This window comes from Micropterus salmoides, unplaced genomic scaffold, assembly GCF_014851395.1.
Source record: "Micropterus salmoides isolate LMB-PRFRI ecotype aquatic unplaced genomic scaffold, ASM1485139v1 Ms_hic_scaffold_13, whole genome shotgun sequence".
Taxonomy (NCBI): Eukaryota; Metazoa; Chordata; class Actinopteri; order Centrarchiformes; family Centrarchidae; genus Micropterus; species Micropterus salmoides.
Genome location: NW_024040374.1, coordinates 14,787,411 through 14,814,211, shown reverse-complemented (window position 1 = coordinate 14,814,211; position 26,801 = coordinate 14,787,411). Strand labels below are relative to the sequence as shown.

The window sequence follows — 26,801 nt, the reverse complement described above, 5'->3', positions numbered from 1 at the left end:
GAGAGAGTGAGAATGTGGAGGCTATTAGCCACTAACAGGGTCAGACTGTATTGGAATTCACAGTCAAGTGCAACTGCAGCAGCACCGACTCTACACAAGTAAAAGCAGCTCAGCCAAGAACAATTCCTCTTCACTCATTGTTTTCTTATCCTTCTGGGTCACATAACAGCACTGAGGTGGATGCAACTTTGTTACAAACGTTCTTGCTTGTTAGATCAATCTTAAGTTAAATAAAATAATAATCATCAGAATCATAAAAAATGTTTTATATGCATCTACCATATGGTCGAAGGACCTTCAGCTTGGAACCGGAAGTCAGAACACAGATCACCAAAATAACAACTGCTAGAGGTTCCAATCAAAAGATATCTTCTTCCCTCCAGTTACTGGAAGTTGGCATGACTTATCTTTTACTCTCTCAGGGAGGCCATCTTGCAGAAGAAGCTGTGGGAACGTGTTTCCACCCATGTGATTGAGAACATCTACCTGCCTGCTGCCCAAACAATGGACTCGGGTACCTTTAACACCACTGTAGACATCAAGCTCAAGCAGTGGACCGACAAGCAGCTTCCATACAAAGCCCTGGAGGTAACGCAGACAGACTGTCTTTATACATCTATTACATGAAATCCATCTGGTATGAGGAAATGTCTAAATATAGCAATAGGACAATAAAACAATAATGATAATTATCGCAATATTATTTTCCTCAATAACAATATGTTCAATGAATGTATGATTTCATTCATTTGAATCACAATTGAATGAGCATTTTTCTATTAAGATATTTCTTTTGTAGAGGAAAGGTACTGAAAAAACATTTATTGTGATAATTATCAATATCGAATGATATGAAATATTTTTTTGTGATAGCATTTTTGGCCGTATCGCCAGCCCTATTTAGCATTGCAATGTACTCATTGTTCTGTACTTAAATTAGTTCAAATACTTTGCCACAGACTGCAGACATAATCAATCAGGCAATGGCCTTTCATGGTAGAAAGTTTCTTCTCTTTCCCCACTCTACCTCGCCTCCCGTTAGGTTGCCTGGGAGACACTGCAGGAAGAGTTTGCCCGCTTCATGGCTGAATACAAAGGCAAAGACCAGGACGACATTTTTGACAAGTTGAAGGAGGCTGTGAAGGACGAGAGCATTAAGAGGCACAAGTGGAATGAGAGGGCCATGGACAGCCTGGTAAACACTCAATAACTCCACTCACCCTGGGTGCAAGGATAGAGAGAGCACACACAGTTTAACACAATTCCATGATAATGTGTGATGAATATAAAGAAACTAGTCTTGGTAACATTGATGCAAAAACCAATAGATGCAATGGCACATCTGGTACACTGCTTAATTTATTACATTGCAGCTCAACCCATTAATGTGATTTTCTTCTTGTCGTGTGTGTGTGTGTGTGTGTGTGTGTGTGTGTGTGTGTCAGAGAGTGATCCAGCACAATGCCCTAGAAGACCGTTCCATCACAGACAAGCCACAGTGGGATGCCGCCATCCAGTTCATGGAGGAAACCCTGCATTCACGCCTCAAAGACAGTATGTTAGCCATGATAGGATCATACAGTGTCACATGCCAAGCACTAGACTCCCTTCCCAGTCTTAACCGTATGTTTCAAAGCCCTGTATAGATGATCGGTTGGCTAAGTACACAGTTCAAGTTAATTATATTGTCTTGTTTTTACAAATGCAGATTTAAAAAAAGAGACTGCACATCAGTGAGTAGACACGGAAGCTTTTTTCATCTGGCTCGCACACTTGTTTTCTTTTTTACAATTTCTCCCCATTTCCGATCCATTTAAATTACAAAAGAAATTCTTAATGTTCCGGCACATTTGCCACATTTTGGGGAAACACCATTATTCATATATTTGGGAGAGGGCCGCTTGTGAGTCATGCTTCAGTGCCATCTTGTCTAGTCTGCTATACTGCCACAGTTGGAGCTCTATTTATATGGCGCCACGAATGTTCATAACATATGATCTCATTCTTGTGTGAAATACTGTGGAATAGAAATGGCTGCTGCTGTAAGTAACATCCTCCAACATAAATTCCATTCAGTCTTTTCTCTTTGTCTCTCTTTTTTGGTGTTCTCTCTTATAGCTGAGTCAGTAATCAGAGATATGGTGGGTCCAGACTGGAAGCAGAGGTGGATGAACTGGACAAATCGCACACCAGATCAGGTCAGAGTTTGAGGGGTCTTCCCAAATTCCTGGGTATAACTACTTTTTTTTTTTTTTAGAGGCACCACAGAGACTTTAAAGTTTAGAGCTTGATAGACGTGCACAATGCATTAAATAATCATCGCCATCTAAACATCCATTTGCCACCATGAGGACAGTGCTCACTTCATTTTCTTTGACCTTTTTAGCACATTCGTAATGAAACAAAGACTGAGCTGGAGCGCCTGCTGAAGCTACATGATGACCACACAGCCTACTTGGCCAATGATGAGGTCACCACAGTCAGGAAGAATCTGGAGGGACGAGGGGTTGAAGTTGACCCTGTGCTGGTGAGATCAAAACACCTGTGTCTCTAAGCTTCTGAACAAGAGAGAGGACAAATATGTAATTGTTATAAAAAGATTTCAATGCAAATCATAACAGCTGTAGCATGTATACAGTATAAGCACCCTCTTTCATATAATATTCATTAACTGCTGAAGTACTGACTTCCTTACCCTGGTCAGATCAAGGACACGTGGCATCAGCTGTATCGCAGACACTTCTTGCAAAATGCGCTGGGCCACTGTAACCTCTGCAAGAGAGGTTTCTACTACTACCAGAGACACTTTGTTGACTCTGAGGTAAGGAGAGAGGACAAGTAATCCTGAGTTGCCTTTCTTGTCCACCTTATCTTCAGCTACATTTAAAGGTCAATGTGTGAAAAGCTAAGCTGTGTGCCTAAATTTTTTCCAGTTGGAATGCAATGACGTGGTACTGTTCTGGAGGATCCAGAGGATGCTTGTCATCACAGCCAACACTCTCCGACAGCAGCTCACCAATACTGAGGGTAAGGATTGGGGACACATCATATTCTAGAGACTTAAGAAAACATCTTTGTTTGTTACTGATCCCCACAAAAATCACACTAAAATTTTTGTAATATGTTTTTCAATGAGAATGATGATGTAAAAATGATAATTCCCCTATTATCACAAATCATATCGCAATTACATATCTTTCCAAAATCGTTCAGCGCTGATTCATAACCAGTTATCCATCATCGATAAGCATTCAATAATGAAATGTTTATTGTGGGAATAGACGATTTCTCTCAACCATTTTAAGGATTGTGAAATGTGTTGATCATACCGTTCAATGGAAACATGGAGAGAAAAAATCTGATGCATTGTTGTGCATTTAATATTGATTGCTATGCTTTATGTGTGTGTGTGTTTGTTCTCCATTTTACTTCTCAGTGCGCCGGTTGGAGAAAAACGTGAAGGAGGTGCTGGATGACTTCGGTGAGGACATGGAGAGGAAGAGTCAGCTCATCACTGGCCGCCGGGTCCAGCTGGCCGAGGATCTCAGTAAGACACACAAAGACTTGCTGCAGAAAAAATGACTTTTAATAAGTTAAACAAAAACACAAGCTTGCACTTGAAGGCCAAAGTGAAAATGACATGTTAATCACTGGCTTCTATACATCAACTTGTGGTATGTTGTATTTAGTAAATGGTTCCTTTATAGGAACTCTTTTAAGTTGTCAGTAGGTGGCAGTAGTGCTGTTCTTCTTCTCTCAGACACTTGGTAGCAATTCTTCATATAATAAGCAGTAGTGCTGCCACAATGTAAACTAGTGTCAGGAGGTGTAAATCCATACAGTATGTACACTACACATATACTTGACATACCTGTTCGTGGTGACATCCCTTATATATGCAAATATGTGATTTTACTATATATTTGGAGTCTGTAATTGGTGTTTGCAAATTGTGCTGTGTTTAATCAGCAGGCTTGTGTCTCTCTCTCTCACACACACACTCACACACACACACACACACACACACACACACACACACACACACACACACACACACACACAGTGCCAGCACGCTTAATAAACATGCCCAGACTTGCTCGCTTTTTCTCCCTCTCTTTCTTTCTTCTTCCTTCAAGCACAGGCACCAGAGCATGGTGACTGTTACTTATTCAACAACTTAAAAAATGTAAATCTAAAATGCTCTAGACTCTTTAGGTGTTCCTGCATGCTTCCAAAATCAGACCACTTAAAATCATTGACACCCACTTTCAGAGAGAGACTGGACCACTATTTATTAGTTGCATGTACAGTTATGTTAAATATATTTTAGTGTTAGGGGTTTAGGCACAAATAGATAGACTAGTGGAATTATTTGTTGTTGGTTTTTTTCAGACATAAAATATTGTAGCACAGTAGTTTAAGGAAAATAAATCATTATTTGGAATCCTTGTGTTTTCAAAGGTCATGAACCAAACCCTACCACACAAAATCACGAATGCCTAGCGTGCTCATTTGTTGAGTGTATGGGTAGGATGAGTCAGACCACTAATATGGCTCTGGTTTGAGTTTGAGCTTGGCGTTAATGGTAACCAGAGACTGATAGAGAAGATTTCTTTGTTTTTGACATGGATGCACCAATAACTACCCCTCTCTAGTTGTTAGTTATTATTAATGTCTCGGACTGTGCCACCAAGTGACATGACCAGACTTATACATATTGTCTGGTGTTACTGTTTCCATGGATATCTAAATCTTCATTTATCCACAGGGAGTTGACACACAGAGAGAGACACAGAGAGAGAGACACACAGGCTGCTGGCTAGCTCCCCCTGGCAGCAGTTTTTTACAGTTTGTTATATATAAGAATTTCTTGCCAAATTTAAAATTTTTGCTGTTACAGGATTCAAGCCAGAAACCCTCTGGTCACCTGCTTTTATAACCTCCCCACAATTGCACTTACGTGTACTTGTGCTCCTCCCTATGTGTGAATGTGCATAATAGATTCAGAATCAGTAAATGTACATGAATTTGTCTTATTTACATTGGTTAAAAATAATTTAGGTATGTAGTGTTTGTGCAGTGACGCTGTGCACATGCACTGTATCTGCACTGTCAGTAAGTTTTAAAAGACATTCTTTTGGGGGTGGGCCCTACATATCTGCTAATTTTTACCTGTATGCTTACTGAAGGCTCCTTTTAACAGCTAGTACAATGAGGGTTGAGTCCAGCTTTGGTCTTATTTGGTCAAAACTCCACTTGCTGTCTGTAGTCTGTATTCACAAAGCAGCATGCAAGGTTTGCTGCCATTTCAGAAGTCCCTGTATGACACACGCACATAATCATAATTCCTGTCACCAGAAAGGCACACACACTGGAAAGCATAATTTACACACACCTGCCTCAAAGTATATGTTGAACACACACAACATTGTTCTCTCATTTACACCAAAAAGAACATTGAAATGCTTTAAACACTCTAATTAGAGGTAATTAAAATATCATTCATGAATGTGTAATTTTCTTAAATATTCTTTGGCTACAAAAAACATTACACGTAAAAAGTTAGTCAATCTGACCTGCACCAACATGACTTTTTTTCAGGGAACAATTGCCAATGGAGTTTGATCATTCAGTTTGTTCCCGGTCCGTGTACTTTGTGGCCGGCGGATTTTCGTTTCGAAATGAAAAAAACATCGAAAAACAGCTCATTTCCCAATTACCATTAGTAAATAGGGTAACGCTGTGTGTTTGCAACATGTGCATTCTTAGTGTGTTGTTTTAATTCAGGCCATCACAAGGTGGAAACACGGTGGAAAATAGCCTATTACTTAATTACAAGCGGGAAAGGGGGTGCGGAGGGTGTTGCAGCACCCCTTATTGACAGGGAGGCACACAGTGTGCAAATGACATGTAGGCTACAGACTGCATAATGGGCACTATGGTTACTAAACCACAACTTAAAATAAAACAGGTTAGTGCTGAATGCTCTGGTTGATATTGCAGCCTACTAATTTGATGTCAGCAGCTGTTTGCACTGTTTTGTCACGATTATAGGAGCTATATTGGTGTGATGTGCGGATCGGCTCTGACAATATCTGAATAATCATGTACACATAAATCATCCACCCGTACTCTACCCAACTAATGATTTTCTCAGATTTATCCCATCTCTACCTTATCACTTTCCAGGTGATTTCTTTATTGTGTTGATGTATTAGTGTTTTGTCTAACAGTTTACTTTCATGATTAGAGAGGCTGCTGTCAGTCATTTTAAACATTACCATGGGCACAATAATGTCACAGCAAATATCCTTTATGTAGAAAAAAAAAAAACCTGTACTTCTAAACTTGACAGGGCAGAGGCAGAAGAAAAAGATTTCTACTTCCAAAACAATTTAGAGGCACTAATGGAGCTCAGGATTGATCAGGAGGATGGCTGCTTTATTCCAAACAGTTTCTCTGTGTACCCTGGATTGTGTGTGAGACGTTTTGGATGTGGAGAAGAACACAGAACATTCATTAATGTTAGATTCTGACTGATCCTGTCGGCGGTTCGGGAGATTTAAACATTGTGTTATTCTGCTGGACCTCGTGCGTAAATGCGCACAGCATCTCTTTTAATCTGGAGACGCTTCACCCTATTTCACCCACCCCTATTGTCACAAAACGGATAAACTAACATTCACACTCACTCATACACTAGCGGAATAGCCGCCAGGGGCAATTCGGGGTTCAGTATCTTGCCCAAGGACACTTCGACACGAAACCAGGGGGAGCCAGGGATTGAACCGCCGACCTTCCGATTAACGGCCAACCCGCTCAACCTCCTGAGCCACAGCCGCCCCGAGGTCATAGTTATCCAACAAAGGTTAAAGTCAAGGACAATTGGACTTGGTTGAAGATACTGGAAGACAATTTGTCCCTCATCCAAGGGGCTTCTTCAGTTCTGTCATGTGCGCATATAGGCTACAGCACCCCAAGCTGCTTACTGCTTACCATGGCTTCTGGGTCACCGAAAAAACTCAATGCAAAATTGAGGAAAAAGATTTATACACTCTTATTTGAATTTCCGATTTCCATCTATAAACACATCAAAGAAAATCGGATAACGAGATTGTTTTTCATTTTCCGTTTTTTAATATCAAAACGAAAAACGTTTTGTTTTTCGTTTCCCTATTTACTAATGGTAATTGGGAAACGAGCCGTTTTTCATTGTTGTTTTTGCAGTTTTCTTTGTTTTAAAGAATTGTTCATGAGTGTGAGTATTTTGAAACAAAGCAGAACGACTGTGCCATCATATTCTAGAAAACAAATACAAGTCTCCCTGTATTGGAATTTGCTATAGTAATCTTGTCTCAATGATGAGTTTGAATGTTCAAATGATTTTTGTAGTTGGCTGAAGTCAAGACTGACTGGTTTCTTTAACTTAGAACTTTTTTTCAGGGCTTTTCATTGGCTATTCTCAATCACTAATAGTCACTTCACTTTTGAATTGAGCTCAAATCCATTTCCATATAAAATTAAAATAGCTTAAAAAGATACCCTGTTCTTATGACATGTATATTAGCCATATTTTTGACTCTATTTACTGATTCAGTTGTCAGTGTTTTGCCCTCTGGCCCTTAGAAATCTCATCCTGGTGTCTACTTCCTGCTGTCAGATATTCTTGGCTTTTATTTACAGAATCTAATTGATGGGTGTTGTTGGGGCCTCAAACATTCAAACATTAACCCTGTAAGAGTGTTCTACATTTATTTAAACTCTTAAAAGTGCACACATTCCCTGTTGTCCCTTCTTCATATGAGCTTCCTGATTACTGATAGGAGACTCATGTTGTTAAGTCCCACAGATGAATGACGCAAGACTGTGTGTGTGTGGTTGACCAAGACTCGGTTATCGCGCTGAGAAAACACACACACACACTCCTATAATAACTGTTTCCCTCTAACTACCAGTGTAAACACACTGGTTGGAGAGACTCAAAGAAAAGGGGACATGGGACTGTTTTCCCTTCCTCTGCAGTAAAGTCAGGTTTTCTGTGACACCAGCCTAGGGGAGAGGAGAGAAAACACACACACACACAGTCCTCTCTCCATTCCACACACTGTCAGGAATGCCCAGACCTGCCTGGCCTTGCAAATCCTAAAAGGCAAGTCAAACCCAAACTTTCCTAAACACTCATGACTATTCCCACTTCCCACCACCAAAGACTCCACTCAGTGATGGATGTGGGAGTGTAGTTGGAATCTATCATGGGATCTGTAGGGTAGAAACACACCTGTGCATGCACACCATGCCCTCTTACAGGCTCATGGGAAGATGTTAATTTTGCTCTCTAGTAAATCTCAGTTTTTCAATCGTTTTCACTTTCTTATCTGCTAAGTAGCTTTCAGCTAAGAACTGAAATACCGCTTGATCATTGCCAAAGTGACTTGTAAAGTGGACAAAATTCCTCCAAAGGTCAAATGTTCTGGCTTATTATTTGTGCCACAGAGAAGGCTTCAGGTTCTGCATCAATACAAGCAGTCAAAAGTTAGATGTTACTTGGGTCAGTGTCCCAGTGCTCAGGTTTTGGACATCAAAAAATATTCCTTTTATTGTATAATGGTTGTATTATGTAAAAGTGTTAGCGAAATAAAATATGTAGAAGTCTAGCAATGCAAAACCTAACACCACTCTGGGTGGCCTGGTGTCCTAGGGGTTTAAGGCTCTGATTGTTCCTGACCAACGTACCTGGTTCATGTCTTGCTGGGGTCATTTGTTGCATGTTATTCCCCACGCCACTCTCCCCTCATTTTTGTTCTGTCTCTGTCTACTCTCATGTAGATGCATTAAAATTCCCTGAAAACATATTTTTAACCCCACTCATTTGGTTTTAACTTGAATGCAATATTGCATTGTTCTTCAAATATACCTCTCAGCATGTCTAAATCACTTCTCCCTAATTTTATGTTGATGTCAGTTCTCACTTCCTCCTACCCAGAAAATGTATGTTTCAGAGTTTTAGCTTTGTCAGTCTGTCAGGTTGAGTTAGTGGGTGAGTGGAGGATCTGGGTCATTAGCTTTCTGACACTTTGCACAGACCTTTCTGTGTAATTCTGCCTAGACCCATGTGTGTGGGCGTGGGTATGTGGGTCCATCAGTCTAGGCTGAACTGCATGGCTGATGGGCTGACTCTGTGACACGCCTCAAAGCACAAAGTAAGCAAGCTTTTGAGACTTCAAAAGTCTTTTGAACCGCAACATTAACACCACAGAAACTTTTTCACTTGTGGTGCTCTTTTAAAAGTCTTGTTACAGGTTTAAACCTCAACTGGGTATGCAATGGCATGACCAGTTACCACAATAGCTAGCTTTAATGTCTCTGATTAAACATATCAGTTATTTGGATCGGTCAGAATACACCCTAACCCTTATGAAATCATCATTCCTCACAGCTGTTGTCCCTACTACATTCTTCAACCCTTTAAAAGACAGCAGCACAGATCGCCGCAGGCCCAAACTATGGCCTGACCTCACAGATCAGCCAGCAAATACCGCAGGCTACTTGATCCAGCTACCTTTCTTTTCCATCTCTCTGGATTTCTGTGTCACTGTTTCGCTACCTCTGTCAAAATCTGTCCAACTGATCCTGTCCCTCTCTCCCTTGACAGAGGGGGAGAGGGGGAAAAAAAGAGAAACAAGAGCAGAGACCCCACCTTCACCCGTCAACCTCTACTATAGCAAAAGGAGGGAAGAGAGGAGGGAAAAGAGGGATAGATGGGAGGCGGGAGAAAGGATAAACACACTTAACAAAAGCAGAAATGTGCTCCCAGGGGCACTATGTTGTTAAGCTCTATTTGCCCCTACTGGCAGGCAGGCTCGGCTTTGCTCAGGTTACAAATGCAGGTCAGGTGTGTGCGTCAGTGAGTGAGGGCATGAAAGCACCGTTAACGAGTGGTACAATGTACATTGTAAAAGAGATGTGTGCGTTTGTCAGTGTGTGCCAGACCAGCTGTATGGCATAGTGCCGTCTCTGGAGCAAAGCCCAGGCCTAATGTTCAAGCCTAGGCCTCTTAGGAGACCACTGGGATGTCACTCGGCTGCTTCAGTGCCCCTCATAGAAATTGTGTTTGTGTGTGGTTACTGGAAAACATACTGAATTGCCAGATTTGAGAAAAATGTACGTTATCAGTGTTTCTAAAATTACTACTCGATAATGAAATTTGCGCTGTCATATTTAATATATTAAGCTTCCAGACACTTCAAACTCATGAACATAAATCATGACTGCACCATTTTGCTAAAAGGTTGGTGTCAGCAAATAATGTCATATTGGACAATCATCATTTATAACCCACAGACCCCATTATCAAAAGAGCTGTTGGGGGTGATTTAATGGTTAAATTAACTTCAAGGCAAGGTATTTTTAACCTTTTTTGTATTGCTAGAGTATTAGTTTTGACTGTGTATGCATACCCCTTATTCATCTGTCTACCGGTGACCCCCAGTCTTTGAATTTGCTTAATGAGTTGGTAAATTGGTGTGTAAATTGCAGTAATAGTTCTTTTCTGTTCCGCCGCTCCATCTCTTCCTCTGTCACATGAATCGGCTGTCCATACCGGGGAAGAAGCTGTTACTGGCAGCCACTCCCCTTGTGGTGGCTTATTATCAGCCTTGTTGGATTGATGAAGAGCTTGTGTACTGTGCGCTGGCACAAGCACCTGCATGCACACGCGCATGTGCGCACCCGAATGCATGCACGCGCCTCTCATTGAAGTAATGCATTCCCTAGTCCCTTATCCTAAACTTAACCATCACAACTACATGTCTAATCTTAACCCTTATCCTAATCCTAACCTTAACCAATTGCAACCTGAACCCTAAAGCTAAGTCTTAACCCTCAAAAAACAGTCTCTTCCCCAGGGACCTCAATTTTTGTCCCCACATTATTACATCACCTGTTTTCTTCTGTGTGAAGTTGAGGTCAGTTGTTGAGTGTAAAACATTCATGGGAAAGAGATTGTGAGAGACTATAACGGAGTATATACTGAATATATACTTATGCGTGTACCTACCTACTGTAAATGAATGTGTGTGTGTACTTTTTATTGCGCTTTTATTTGCACTTTTATTCATATGAGAACATGTCTTTTTTTAGAGCAATCAAAGAAATGCCAATTTGGTAGTTTCTCAAAGGTCTGCTTTAGTGTTTGATAGTCAATACATTCAGCTTGGGGACTGAGGGTAATTGAGTGAGTGTCTTTTTATTTTTTTTATTTTTTTTTATTTTGTTAGTATGGAAATATCCTGGACAATACACTAACCTCCATTGCGCTTGAAGTAAAACATTTTACAGTGTTTGCATTTTCAGACACCAAAAATCAAATGAACACCTGGTCACACCACCTTCGCTGTAGGCTTTTTGCCACTGAGGAATTAAAAAACGTGCAGAATATTATGGATTTCAGCATTTGTGTTGAGGCTATTTGAGGGCTGAGGAATTAAAGGTGTCAAAGGTGCTCTCAAGAACAGCGATAATGTGTGAAGTGTTTGCGTGTTTACACATGCAGTCACTTTCTCCTTTTCCTTTCTCTCGTGTGGAAGCAGAATACAATAAAGCTCTGGTTGTCTGGGCTTGCTCACCGGAATGCCCTCTCAGCCTCACGCTCACTTCGCTTCCTTTCATCTCCTCCCCCTCCTCCTTCTTTGAGCAGCTTCCTCCAGAGTGATTAGTGAGGGCTCAACGAGAAGTGCTCTTCTGTAAGGGATGACGTATCATCTTAAGGTGGTGTGTGCACATGTGGCTTCTTTCAGGGCGGAGAGAAGCATAGGCTGTCAGCACAAACCTTACAGCTGCTTCACGTTTTCTGTGTGGCCTCATAAGGGCAAGTTTTCGTTCCTGGTTATTAATGCTTCTGCTGCTTTTAATGGCATTGCTTCTGGAAACTAGATTATTTTGATGTTATTGAAAAACTGATTTAACTGTAAGCTGTCTAAACACCCCTGGCAACAAAAGCAATCAATCCACCCACACATTTTTAACCCAGTTGTTCAAATTCTGTTCTCCTGCATTAATTTACACATGTAGCAGGAAATGGGCCTGAGCATCTCAGCATCTTTTTATCTTTTGCACTTATGCACTTTTTTTGTTGTTGTGGGGTTTTTTTGAGTGAGGCCATCCCCACACTAATTTTGGAAAATTTGTTAATTGTTATCGGGTGGCAAAGGGTTTTGTTCATCCTCAGGTATTTTCTAAAAGTTCACCATCCACACTAAAACAAAAACTTCTTTCAACTGACAAAGATCAAAATTCTCACCACACTTCACTAGTAAGGAGTGTACTACATGAGTCTTTTCTGGCCTACTGCATTGAGGCTGAAGCTCAAATCATTATTTTATGCTAGCGTACGAGTCAGACAGCTGTTTGGCTGTGTTTGACATACAAACATTGCTACTAGATTATTAGTGCCTAATCATGTTTATTTAATTTTTTTTTCACCATCCACACTACAACAGTGTCTTAAACCAGTGTTCACCGTGGACAGTGTTTTTCAAAACGTCTCTTTTGTAGTTGAAAACGCCACCTCATCATGGCTGCAAAGCCAAAACCAAGAGAAAAAGAAATGAAAATGTATCTATCATTGTAGACATGGTCAGAGTCAACTGGTCTGCATTTTGGAACACAGGGGCGGTTCTGTTCAGTGAGAGAGTGGGCAGACTGTCTGCTCTTTGGCACGTTGGGGGCTATTGCCTTTACATGCACTCTCCCTTCAGTATGACCTTTTATGAATTTAAATTATTTGCTGTTTTGTTTTTGTGTTGTTGTCACTCGCCACATCACTCCCTCCAACACACTGCCTGCCTTTTATGTCGTAAGTCCTGGGCTCCTGTCTTTTTCTTTTGCTCCTGTTTTTCCCAACTTTCTTGCTCTTTCTGTAACACTCGTTCCCACAAACTAGCGTCTATTTAATTCAGTGTCGAGAAGCTTAGTAGTGATACAATGCACGTTAACTTTTTCCCACAGTGGAGGAAACCTCAGCTGCAGAGTTACTGCCAAATGATCCATTTTCTCCCCCGCAGCATCAAGTACACAAACAGTAGATCCACAGTTGTCATAACACTGGCACAGATGAAGCTGCCTCTCCTGTATTTTATCTAATCTTGTTCTGTTAATATTGTGTAAAAGCGACTTCCGAAGTGAACAGACTTTCTATTTTTCTATTGCAAGGCAGCGTAAAACATCTGTAAATTTCTTGTGTATTTTTTCCACCCCTTATGACAGCTCTCTTTGTACTCTGTCAAAAACAAGGATAATACTATATGAAAGACATTTTTGTCATCATATCTGGTTTACTACAGTAGGCTGCCTTTCCATATTATAATTGATTTCCTGCTGCCCTTGTTATGATTCTACCCATATACAGTTTCAGAAATTTGATCACCCAGGTCATGTTATCTTTTTATATAGTTTTTGAAATGGTCCTCGATTAAATTTCCACCAGTTAACCAACTCTGTATTGCTTTGCAGTCATACTTGCTGCTCTTTCCACTGTTTGACTGTGCCTCACTATCTCTGACCATCTCTTGTCTCTAACTTTAGCCCTCACTCCTCACAAGACAGATCATAAGAAGCATGACTGATGTTAGACATGTGGCATCCCTCTCGTTTTGTTTTAAAACGCCTCTGCATTTTGTTCCGCTTTACATAATAATAGCTCCCCTGTTTCTTACAGTTTTCTGCCTGTTATACTCAGCTATACACTGCCAATATTTGTTTAAATTGCTGTAAAACACAGTAGTCTCTCTTTCACCTCTGCTTGTCTTCTTCTTCCTCATTCACCTCACTCCATCAAGACTTCAACCAGCCGCCTGCCTCCATTTACCAAAGTCATGACTATTTCCACTTTCCCATCATTCATCTCTTCCCCCTTATTCCCTTCCCGTCGCTCCATCTCACTTCCTCCTTTCACACCAGTACATCCATCCATTCTCTCATGTCAAGAATCAGGAATGTCTTTTTAAGACATTTTGTACACCGCTATCCAGCATCCAATCTGACAAGCTCTTAATGACATAACTGTTAATCACTGGCCTGGGTGATCAGTTGTTGAAACAGGCTTAGATGAAGCACCTAAGTATCTTTGTACAGTGGCTTCATTTGAATAAACACAGTACAATACTAAATGAAACACAGACACGGAGTGTTTGTACTCCAGGGTCCCTGCATTTAAACATCCACCAAATGGCTTGCTTGTTGAACATTTAAATTGCTCCTTCACAGTTGTTGGTGATGTTACTGTACCACCATTTACAGTCAGCTTTAGTTGGATGATAAACCATCTGCAGGTGATGTGGCCACTTCTGAATATCCTCCCTAGATACAAACTCAGGTTATAAATTCAATGGACTGAGGAAATAAGGAAAAAAGAGCTGTGTGTTATTTAGATGACAAGCAACGAGGAGGCGATAATAGAAGTAGTGATAAAGAAATCAAACTACGAAGGAGAATGTGAAACCCATCTTTCATTGTCCTCAGGGAGTGAGAAAGCGCAAGTGTGGGAAAATTGGAAAGAGAAGGTGGTGTGTGATGGGAGGGGAACTTCAGCGGGGCTTCTGTTCACATGTTTCCAGCACAGTGTGGCCGCCAGGGACCCATTCCCACTGATCCTCCTGACACGCACACGCACACGCACACACACACACACACAGACACACACACAGAGACACACACACACACACACACACACACACACAGAGACACACACACACACAGAGACACACACACACACACACAGAGACACACACACACACACACAGACACACACACACACAGAGACACACACACACACACAGAGACACACACACAGAGACACACACACACACACACACACAGAGACACACACACACACACACACACACACACACACACACACACACACACAGAGACACACACACACACACAGAGACACACACACACACACAGAGACACACACACACACAGAGACACACACACACACACACAGAGACACACACACACACACACACACACACACACACACACACACAGCGCACACACACACACACACACACACACACACACACACACACACACACACACACACACACACACAGAGACACACACACACAGAGACACAGACCTGACATCAGATGCTGGTTAAAATGAGGTAATAGGAAAACCATACACTCCTTCTCTGTTATAGGTGAAAACATGCAAACTTTAGGTTGGAATTTTCTCATGAACATCCCGACTTACGAGAGGACTAACCCTCTTCTTCAGATAGTGTTGTTAAGTGTTTATTGAGCAGTTCTCTGGACAAGAATATCTTGTTCAGATAGGACAAACTTTGTTTCCAAATATAAAATGTGTTTCCTGTGTTCCATTATTGAATTTTATGGAGAACCTCACTCTGGATTGCTTGCAGCAAAGTTGTGTCAGTCAAAATGGGCACATATCAATCATCAGGTGCCCAAAATCTCTTTCAAAATATGGTGCCACTTAATGTAGTGTACTGTATGTGTGAGGAGGCTCATAGTTTGAGTAATAATTTTATTTAAGCTGGTGTCTTTGAGCGTCAAGAAAGAGATGAACTGGTTCTCCTCTTTGTAGTGTTTTTGAGGGCACCGTTATTACTAGAACCTGCTGGAGGCTCAAAGGAATTCCAGGTGTGTTAGCTGACTATGTGGATGTGAAGGTGTGTGGGGTCCAGAGCGGCTGGAACCTGAGGGCAGCAGTAAATGCTGGCCTGTCTTATCTCTCTCTTTCGTCTTATTTGAGCAGCAGGTTTGGGGTCAGCGCCATGTCAAGAAGAAACCGAGAGAAGGTAATTTAAAAACCAATCCTTAACGTTTATCCCAGGTATCGGCGTAGGATGCAAGTGTGTTTTAAATCCCGAATGGGTTCGTTTTGCGTGCTCACTCCGGAGTTCAGCATTAGTGAACTGGGTCCACACACCTGTGGCTGGTTCAGCAGAGGGGAGTTTTTCTCTGCGGAATTATGACAGGATCTCAGTTTAAACCAGACTTGTCAGCCTCACATCCCCTGGCCTGTGTGGATACTCAAGATTGATTGCCACTTAGCCTCAGCACGGGGCTCCATTTGACTGCTAAAAGGTGAGTCTCGGAAAACTTCAGACTCCTGACTTTCTGTGACTTACACCATAAATCATGAGTAGACATACTGTCTCAGACCTGTTCATTTTTAAGAATGGGTATGGGAAGTGATGGTGGTTGGTTACTTCTATATTTGGGTGATAAGTTCCAGATAGTCTGTTCTCTACGGTTGCATCAGAATCATTTACAATTACTGCTGGAGCTTTACCCTCAGTAAAACCCGTCAGGCCTAGAGCTAAATCCACCATCTTCCAAATGTTGTCATTGCTGCCCTCATCTTTATAACCCCCTGCAGTAAAATCTTCTCTTTAAAGGCAGAGGCAGTGCTTGTCAATAAAACCTGTACTGCACAACCCAACAACAGTCATCACCTGGCTCTTTCAAAGGATTTTCCCCATGCATTTTGCTGTTTTTGTTTAGTCTGCCCTCTGGCTGACCCCAAGCTTTGACCTGTTCAGACCGACGTATGTCTTTCCCCAGGTTGGGCTGCTCTCTCCCTGGCATCTGTTTTCTAGATAAGAGGGGGCTGATTCATTGCTCTGTCACTGACATGGCGTTTGGGCCGTTGACATCCCCGCTCTCCCTGTGTCCATGTCTCCCATGGCCCACTTTTATAGCTTGACAATCCAGATTTAGTGACAAATCAGGCAGCATGCTGAGGGAAAAAGGTCTTTTCTGTTTGTTACATTAAGAGATTGGCTTGCAAAGAAGGAAACAGCAGAGCGTTTAAATGTTCAGTGTCCCCACCTACACTGTGACCCTGGCAGTCGTGATATATAAAAAGGTTCTTTATGAATGATGACAAGTTGGGACGGGAACCAAGCCCTTGGCTCCACTCTCTCCATGTGACCATGCTGTGAACTGTTGCTCAGTTGTCAGTAAAAAAAAATTTAAGATCAGCGTGCTAAAGTAGCCTAAACCTTGGCACCAAACTTCATCTGGTGTTGCCACTTTTTCATAACAGCCGCCACCCTTTCTTTACAGAAGAGTGTCCATCTCCCACAGTAAAGGGATTAGCTTTTTTTTCTATCTCACAGTAAGATGCAGGCCTCCCTGTCCTCTCCCTCTCATCTTTTTCTCTCCTCTGTTCTCCCTTTCCTCTGTGTTGGCTACTTGTCCAGCAGGGCCATGCAGTTTCGCAGTCTAATTACAGGTCAATTAAAGGCTTTGTGGCTCAGCCCTCCTTCTGCCAGCGCTTCGGCCGTGGCAGGCTTAGGGGACTCTACAGAGTGAGAGTGAATGAGATATCATTTCATGTGGAGATCAGCCGAGAGAAGGCATTGAAAGAGGGGATTGGGCGAAAAGGCTCCCCTCTCTCTCTCTTTCAGTGGGCCAGAGTCCCTCCACCCTTGCAAACCCGCACAACACCCAGCATCTTATAGAAGGGGCCTCTGGGATAGAGGCCAGAGGATTATGGGAATATTCATGACCAGATAAAGGGGCGAGCGGTTGAATTACTGTGTTTTGGGGCTCATCTCTTAGGTAAACAGGGGCCTAAATGGAGTTTTAGTGCGCTACTCCCACTGCTCAGTGAGGAACAGGCAATGGTGACTCTGTCCACTTTTTTTCTCTTGTTGCATTTCCACAGGATGGTGAAAAGAAAGCCTTGTTGTGGCCTTTTCTTTCTCTTGCTGCTGTCTTTTGGTGGCAAACAGATGGTGCTGAGGGACATAAATATCTGTTTCTCACAGTTTTTACCCACAGAATATTGGCTTTTCTGAAAGACGCCATTCACAGCCACCGGTGGCCTCCTGTGCTCCTTAAAGCTGCTGAGGGTTCATTTTAAAGTCATTAAGCATCCCGCTGTAAGGGAATGGCTGATGTGTTTTGCTGTTCTGATCTACACAGGGTTCTCTGTCATGGTGGAACTCATATTACACAGATAGCCAGACACAGGTAAAAGTCAAACCAGAATGTATATCAGGATAGGTGGTTGGTTTCTCAACATTGTGACACACACGGAGGATACAGGAGGGTTTGTGCTTTAGGTCCTTACGCTGACTGGAAGTTGCTGTACATGTTCTGACTCTTACTTATGTAATAATTACTTCATTTTGTTTGTCCAAAAATTATGTTTTTCTAATTTGTTACTTCAGGTACTATCTGGACAATTAAATATGATCCAGCCCAGGATGTCCAGTTTGAGTAACAGACTCATAAGTTTGGAGGCTTTTTAGACACCAAAACACTGCTCAATGGTTTATAGCATTAAGAAGAAAGATTTTTCCTGCTAAAGTTGGCCTGAATGTGGATAAAAGATAAATATTTTTTAAATATTAGCCTTCTAAGGCAAATGTGTGACTCTGATTCTGATAAAAATGTGACTAAACAAGTGATGCCCTATACAACGCCAGTTCTGGGCTGTGCTCCACTGGATCAAAGAATGGGTTTCAGCTGCCTCAGCAGCAGGTGTTGAAGAAGAAGAGTGATTTTCCCACCGTAAGCTTTCCCAGCCAATCTGGGGAATCAAACCTGTGTCTTTTGTTATCACAAGCCGCCAATCTAACCGTTAGACCACTCCTGCCCCCAGTGATTTACCAGAACTTTTTGTCTCTGCCCGACAGTTGGCGGGAGCCTTAATGTTTGACCCGCGTTAATCATCTGAAACGCTGAGGCTTCATAGAGTGCTTAATCATCAGCCACATCTAAACCCAGTTAGAAGCTTTGAAGCTTGAGCCAGGGGATTTCCCATGTTTTGATGCTCTGACAGTCTGTACGCTCCTGCCCTCACACCAACTAAAACTCCTCCCCTCGAACCTCACATCTCTTTTTCTTCAGGTTGGACAGATGTTGGTAATCCTGCTCTGATTGGCTTGGATTGAGTTATGTTATCCTGTGGTCAGGGCACGTAGCCCACATGGCTGAACTCTGTCAGTTGCCTTTGAGCCGTGCCCTGCGGTGGGCTGCGTGTTGGAATGGCGCACCGCAGGGTTATGTTTCATTCAACCCCACACCTGCTGCAGTGACTTGTCAGCGTGCCCCTCGACAGGCCCCTTTAATACCTCCATTAGGTGTTGTAATCTCCACCTAACGTCCTGAGTTGCCAGAATGTATTAACAGAGTATCAAAGGCTGAGGCTTTTTTTCTTTTGTTTTGTTTTTTTTTTTGTTTTTTTTGCCACCTGCCAGAGGTAAATGAGTAGGAAGGTGAAAAGAGGTGGAGGTGGCATGACTGTACAGCTCTTGCTGTGTTTCAAGACACTGGGGTGGTTGTGTCTGTGTGTGTTTCATGGCAAAGCTTTTCTGGCTGTCAGTTCATTTGTGTCAGGTGTGTGTGGGTGTGTTTGCTTCAGCTCTTGTGTTATCCAGTATTTCTCAGCTCTTCTTGTGTTTCAGGACGTGTGAGGGGGTGTGCCTGCATTTCTCTTAAAAAAGAAAAAAAAAAGTATGCTTTTCATCTGTCAGGAAGAGGATACCTCACCAGCCGTGCTCCCATCAAAAGGGGGCTGCACACAAGCCCCTGAGTACGATATTTAGTTTCACTCCAAAGCATGCACACAGTTATCACCTTTGTGCCGACTTGAAATGGACACTTAGGACACTGTTGCTCTGAGGTCCACACCACAATGATTTATATCCCTGAAAACGGACAAGTCTTTTTAAAACTGTGTTTTCATTGGGCCTCCTCGTAGGAAAACAATCTACAATAGGGTCGCCTATGGATCTCGTGTGGCTGATTGATCATGATAGAGCAGTGCTAGTTTGTTCTTCGGAGGCGGTGTTTGAGTTTGTGCTTGGGGGAGATCCAGACAGATTAGCGAGGGTGACAGGGAAGCCGGAGAGCCAGCCAGGCCTGGAGGGTGCAGCTGGCATTGCGAGCAACTGCTTCCTTTTCTCTGTTGGCCCACAGACTTCCTTTAGCCACTGTTTAATCAGCGATTAGGACTGCTTTAGATGGCTTGCTCGTCTCGTGTGACCGTACATGTTGGGTGGAAGGACTGCTCGTCTTATGCAGTCTTTGGACAATAGGAACGGAATCATGAAAAGAAGTGACAGACTGTTCTTCCAGTAGATTTCCCTCTTTCATGTGATATGTTGTTCTTATGGTATCTCCTTCTGTCCATTATCAACGTGCCCGTGAGGCACATACCATGGAAAGGGGAGGGGGAGAGCTTTGATGTGGTCTGTACTAACTGGGAAAGGGTACACAAGCCTTCATCATCAGATATGTGAAGGAGGTCTGCCTTGAGGTTTGGCTGTCACTGTCAGAGGGGACCATCTGGTGTGTTGGTGAAAAATTATAGGGAATTTCCACCTGCAGAAATATATGGTACAGTAGGGAAGGGAATAATGTTGTTAATTGTTTTCCCAGTTTAAAGAGCAGATTTTTGACCCGCTACCCATCCTGACGTTGCTTTCTTTAGTACTTAGGATATTTTAGTGACTTGCTTAACTAGAAATCAACAAAAATTAAAACAACACACACTCACTCGTGATGATCCTTAAATCATGTGATCTATATTAAAGTTTGAAAATTGTTTTCAAACTTGAGCTTAATGTAATGTCAGATGAGAAACAGTCCAAAACCCAAAGACATCTTGTCTCGCTAGGGCAGACAAATAACTGGTTTATTTTTAAATTATACAGATTATTTCAGGTAATCAGTTAATCGTTTAGTCTATTAAAGGTAGAGAATTCAAAAACCCCGGGGTTTTCTCCAGGGTTGAAACGCTGTTGCCCTTGCCTAGTCATATAACTTCTTCTCTGTTCATACTTTTTCCTCTTTAACCGTTTCTCGGCCATCTCTTCTTCACGCTGCCGTGAGTCCAGTATGTTCAAATGTGCCGGTGTATAGAACTCTCTCTCCCACTGCTCCTGTGCACGAGCACTAACAGCACCTGTTGCTGATTGGCTGGAACAATGTTGTGTGGCAAGGTCCACACAGCTTTTTTTTATTTTGCATTTGACAGAGCCCGGGCTGTGGAGGAAAACCAGATTTTATTATTATTTTTTTTTTTCCCCAGAGCACATACAAAATGGATAGCTGGCAAACTTCCCTGAATTTAACAAAAAGTCTATTTGTTGACGTCTTCAAATATCTCGTATTGTCAAAATGCAAATCCTCACATTTGAGAAGCTGGAACCAGAGAATGTTTGGCTTCTGTTTGAAAAATTACTTAATTAGCAAAAAATTACTTAATTAGCAAAAATTAGCAATTAATCGACATTGTGCCTGTATTAATAGTGTTTTTGTACTTGTTTGTGTCCATAATTTGTGTATTTGTCAGGGGACTAACAAACCCATTATGTTTGCTTTTCTGCAGAGAAAGTTCGTGAGATCCAGGAGAAACTTGAAGCCTTCATAGAAGCTCTTCACAAGGAAAAATAAAAGAACTAGGTATTTGTCTCTGTATTGTATAGTCAAACTTTACCTACCTCTACTGAAATGATCAAAATCAAAGCACTCCAATAGAATTATTATTTGATTATGAACAATCGTTGAATAATAATAAATGTTTAAATTATCGTAACAAGATCTAAATCAGTACAGGCAGTGGGAAAACGCTAAATGTGTATTGTACTTATATATGATGTTATTTCTCCCCTTTTCTTTACAGAACTGTTGAAAGTAAATGTATGGATCACAACAGAGAAAATGCACTGAACAAAGACATCTAAATCTGTATGACTGTCATCGCCCCCTGGCCCCTGCCCCACCACTCACCTGGTTTTAATACCCACCACTTGGCTGTCTGTCCCCTTTGAAGCTGATGAAAAGATGGACTTAAACAGAAGGATAAGATGGAGGAACAGTTTTCAAGTTTTTTTTTTTTTTTTTTGTCTTGCGTCATGAGTAAACAGGGGACTTCTGCACAGGAGCCCAAACTCAGTCAGATCAGGAGGAGAATGGGAAGCTTGCACAGTGTTATCAGACATCTGACCACTCATTTTCAATAAATGAGGATTGTGTACATCTTTATCTCCCCAGTTTTTTTTCTCCAACTGGTTTTCTGTGTATATGTATAATGGATTGGTGAAATAGCCTTGAATTTCATACCTTTATCTTGCCTGGTGCTCCTAAAACACGCCATGACACCTACCTGGTACATGACCATTTGCCTCTATTTAACAAGTACCAGTTCATTTTGGTTGCGCTTAGGATCTAAAGCACTTACATTATCCCTCCAAGCTACAGCTGTACTCTACATTTACTTCCCCCACTTTAAATCTATAAGAATAGAAAGTAACTACCTGGTTCAATATTCAGCCTTCCTCCCATCATCTCTTCATTGTAACACCACAACTATCATTCACTAACAGAATACAAGCAGCTCTGAATATTATGTATAGATTTATATCTTATTATTTTGATCTAATGGGGTTTATTTGACAGTGCTATGTATATATGTCTGCCAAATTCACATGACCTTTTGTTTCTATGTCTGTGCGTGTGTGACATTTCATCTACACTGTCGCCATGTTGTAACTGACAGATAATGCAACTTTCAAAAAAAGTAGTAGGATACATAATAGATTGAGAATGTAGTTAAAGATACATCCAGGACGTTTCTAGAGCCTTTAGACACTAAGTGTCATTAAAGTATGTGTTGCAGTTTGAACTGATTATGTGATGTTAAGACATCAGTTAAAAATGTTTTTCATATCAACTGTTTAAAATTAAATTTTCAACCACTTTAGAGGTATATTTAATTTTATTTTGAAAAGCTATGGCACTGTCTGCGTCTCTACTTTGGATGTGAGCTTTAATCTTTCCCAGTCTAGTATCTGGTCCATCTTGACCAGTTGGTCCAGTTACACAGGCGGTAGGTGGGTTGTCTGGATGTGTTTCCAGTCTGCACCAGGTTTGATGTCCTCTATTTATTTGGCAAGACAGGAATTCCTATGTATACCGCACAAGATGCACTTGATGAACTACTACCACTTTTCTGTGATTGAATGGTCATTAAGACCTTATGCCCCTTGCTGCAAGCGTGAGATCAAACACCCAAAAACCAAGAAATATAGTATTCTCCATTTTGTAAATGACCAGGAACTGTCCTCAAAGTTAAGGAAAGTATCTAACATGCTGGTGGTTCATTTTAAACTGAAAATGTATGCTTTTGTCACTGTCAAGCCAGGTGTTCCTAATCTTGTGATTCTTCCCACATCCACTCTTTGCAGCACCATCATTTGGACATTTCTCACTCTTTCCTTCACCCATGTACACACCCATGCCATTCATTAATTTGTATATGGGTATATATATATATATATATATATATATATATATTATATAATATGTGTGTGTGTGTGTGTAAAACATGCTGTGCATTCTGTATAGGTAAAGTTGGTGGGAAGTATCATGCACGGCACGTGTATGCAGAGTGAGCCACTTGTGTAACAGAAAATCAGTGAGTTGGTTCAAAGAGATGTTTTATGTTGTAGAAAGTAATGTTTGCATGGTGTATTCCATCAGCTGTGCTTTATTTATTAAATTTGTGTTTAAAAGAAGAAAATTGAAAATAAAATTGACAAATAAAAATGACCTTTTTCATGATGTGTCAGCTTGTCCAGCCAGTTAAATCGGTTCAAATTTATACATTTGAAGTTGCCTGCTGCTGAGTGCATTTTCATCCAGCTTGATATTAGCAGTTTTTTTGAATGGTGCCTTGAACAATATCCATTTACGTAAATTTTAGCCAGTGAGAAACTCATAAAATGAAGAAAGATGACAAAACATCTCCTCTGGTTCCATTCAGTAGTTCTTGTGGAGCTTCCAACCATATATGCGTTTCTTCAGCAAGCTTTGTCAAGTTTGTCCAGTCATGGAAATGTTAAGCATGTTAAGGACTAACTGGCCATGTCAGCTTAAAAGTTGAGGTTCAAACATCATTATTGGCCTTGAAAACAGCTGACCGTACTAAACAGTCTTCAAGGCTTATAAAAAGTTGATTATCTACATTTCTGTGACAACTGTGCAGATTCCATTTACCGATGAAGGTCATGTGACAAAACATCTACTAAGGGGGCCGGTGTGGTATAATTATTTTATCAGGTTCTCTAGAACATAGACTGTCTAGAATGAGCATTGAACCTCAAAATAAAGTGTTTACAGCCATGCTAGCAGCTCTGTGAGGCCGTGCTTCGAGCCAAATGCTAACATGCTCACAATGACAATATTGTAATGTTTGTTTATGTTCATCAGCTTGTGTTAGCATTCTAACATTTGCTACACAATCCTACAGCTGATGTGAATTAGCTTTGAGTGTTGGACAAATAAAAAAATTTGGACCTGATGATGCTGCCAGAGGAACGGTTCAGCGATCACCACAGCATGAACAGATCATCCTCTGATGATGAATGTCTATACAACATTTCATGACGATCTGTTTAATCATTTCTGTTAAATAAAAAGCTGGCAAGTTAAAGGCAATCACCTTTGATGCCTTGTTTCATGTAGGTGTGTTTCCATCACAGTCTGCTGTAATCCTGCAGCTGGATGGATGCAGTAACCTGTGTGCTAATGTGATGTGGCCTCTTCTCCAGGTCTGGGCAAACCCTCAGAGTGAATATTTAACTCTGCAGGCTGTTATCTCAACCCAGGGCAAGCTGAAGACGTGTTGCAGCCCGAGGCAGGCAAGCCGCTGAGGGCTTGACTGATTAATAAGTCAGAGTCCAGAGGTCCTCCACTCCTGGGCATCCTCTTCTTTCACAAGACCATGGTTGTTACTTCATCTCCACATTGCTCAGGCAGGAGGGGTCGGGGGGGCAGGCCTCATCCTCACTACCATCACCTGAGGCTTTACACATGGAGATAACTGCCTCATGTCAACTTTCTGTTTTCTGTGCGGCTATTAGATTCCCATTTTCTTTAAAAACAAGAGGAAAGGAGTGGAAAAAAGCCTAATGACTTTGTAGCAGCTGTGAAAAGAAAGGGGGAAAAGTCAACCTCCAGCTGAAGGCCTTTGTGCTATCAGATAGCCACGTTCTGGGAGGAGGGAGGCCGGCCAGGACACACTATACACCATTAGCATCTGCAAAGGCCGTCACGTTGACTAATAGCCAGAGCTACAACGGCACAGTGGTTCAGTTTGTGTTTTCCCTCAATTCCCTTTATGCTGGTGACACAAAAGCAGCCGGGCCAGACCTTTCAAATATGCCAGTGCAGCGGACGTGCACAATGCTTCATTTCTAGTCTTTCTTAAGAAAAAGAAAGGGCCGATCGTGTTGCTTCGTTTTTTTAATCCCCCACCCCATCACATAGACACATTCTGGGTCTTTTGGCAGGGGGTTTGGCGGGTCGGTATATGATGAAAACGTTGAATAAGTCTTAGAAAAGGGCAATAAATTGTGGGGATGGGCGTTTTTTGGCGGTAGCAGTAGTGTTAGCATTTGTTTGCCGCCTTGTTGCCGATGCTGGCTTTGTCTTCGTCTTTCTGTCCCCTCTGTTATCGAGCTGTCGGGTGAGGGGAGAGGCAGAGACTCCGGAGACAAGATTAACGTGCATGGCTGTCAACTGATGGGAGCCTGGCTCAAATTGGCTGGATGGCACTGCACAACTGCTTTAAAGCGTCCTCAGGTGGAAATTTACCAGAAGTATAAGGGTTTACGGAGTTCACTGTAGTCCACTTTAAAGGTTGTTTAAACAGCCTCTCATCAGCCTTTTATCAAAAAGCTAACAATATCACATACAAGTGCACGAAGGGTAAATATTTATTCCTATACATCAAAGGAAGTGAAAGAAAGTGGAGTGGCATGCTATCTTTCAGAAACTGAGAATCTATTAGGCACTAAAAGTCATCCAATGTAGCGTTTGCTCTGTTTGCTTACTGATTGTCACTCTGTGTGCATTGTTAAAACACAAGGGACATTGTATAATATCTGGGGAGATACTATAACACATAAAAGACACTGATTCTATGAGAGTCACTTGTCAGCACTTCAGTCAACAAGTGCATATAAATACAGTGGATGTAAATCTAACACTTTGCGCCCTGGGAGACAAACTGCCACTGTTGAGTCACCACTGATGAATCTTATCAGAGGCTTGTTGAAGCAACAGGCTTCCTTCTCCGTTTCAGCCAACAAAACCTTCTACTGTCCCCGGGGCCCACTGCTTTCTGCCCTGCAGAGAATAGCGTCACAATTGGCTTTTGTGTTCATTATGTTAGAGGCATCTTCCCATTGCGCTGTGGGGTCCATTCCAATGCTGAATTAGGCCCATGGGGATTTTAGTCATGTCACAAAGGTCGATGACCCTTCTTGTCACACCCCCAACACACACACACACACACACACACACACACACATACAGAGAGCCCTGTTCTTATTCTATGTGAGCTATAAATTATGTGTTTAAATTTTAGGAACTGAAGGAGGGCTCAACCGTGTGAATCCTGTGGTGGTCCTGTATCTATATGGTGTGTGTGTGTTTCTACAGGGGTGGCCGTGCAGAGGACCACTGCGTGTTCTCACCATTCACGTCTGACGTCCACCCTGAAAGAATCCATAAAATGACCTCATCGTCTCACGGCACGGGACGTCATAAATGAATTACCCCATTGTGGAGGGAAACAGCCTCCATTAATGAATCCCCGATGGTGTATCTATATTTTCCTACTAATCGTCCATGATGCAGAGTGTCCGCTCACACACGGGGATGCCTGCCACACAATGGAAAAAAACAAACACAAGAGCTGTGACTGTCATCACAACAGTGCTAAAAATATCACATTAAAAATTTTGCCTC

General features: G+C 41.8%; 1 protein-coding gene across 4 annotated transcripts in view; it reads left to right on the top strand.

The window, feature by feature from the left end:
* opa1 (OPA1 mitochondrial dynamin like GTPase) overlaps window positions 1–23,597 on the top strand; it is a 38,938-nt gene extending 15,341 nt beyond the window's left edge. For all 4 annotated transcript variants that reach the window (XM_038715690.1, XM_038715689.1, XM_038715692.1 and 1 more), the window contains 10 exons: window positions 423–588; window positions 1,043–1,195; window positions 1,446–1,554; window positions 2,119–2,198; window positions 2,387–2,527; window positions 2,705–2,821; window positions 2,934–3,027; window positions 3,437–3,547; window positions 21,376–21,449; window positions 21,670–23,597. In XM_038715690.1, coding sequence (XP_038571618.1) covers window positions 423–588; window positions 1,043–1,195; window positions 1,446–1,554; window positions 2,119–2,198; window positions 2,387–2,527; window positions 2,705–2,821; window positions 2,934–3,027; window positions 3,437–3,547; window positions 21,376–21,440 — 1,036 coding nt within the window. In that variant the 3' untranslated portion in view covers window positions 21,441–21,449; window positions 21,670–23,597. The remainder of the gene's footprint in view (window positions 1–422; window positions 589–1,042; window positions 1,196–1,445; window positions 1,555–2,118; window positions 2,199–2,386; window positions 2,528–2,704; window positions 2,822–2,933; window positions 3,028–3,436; window positions 3,548–21,375; window positions 21,450–21,669) is intronic.
* The last annotated feature ends 3,204 nt before the right edge of the window (window positions 23,598–26,801 follow it).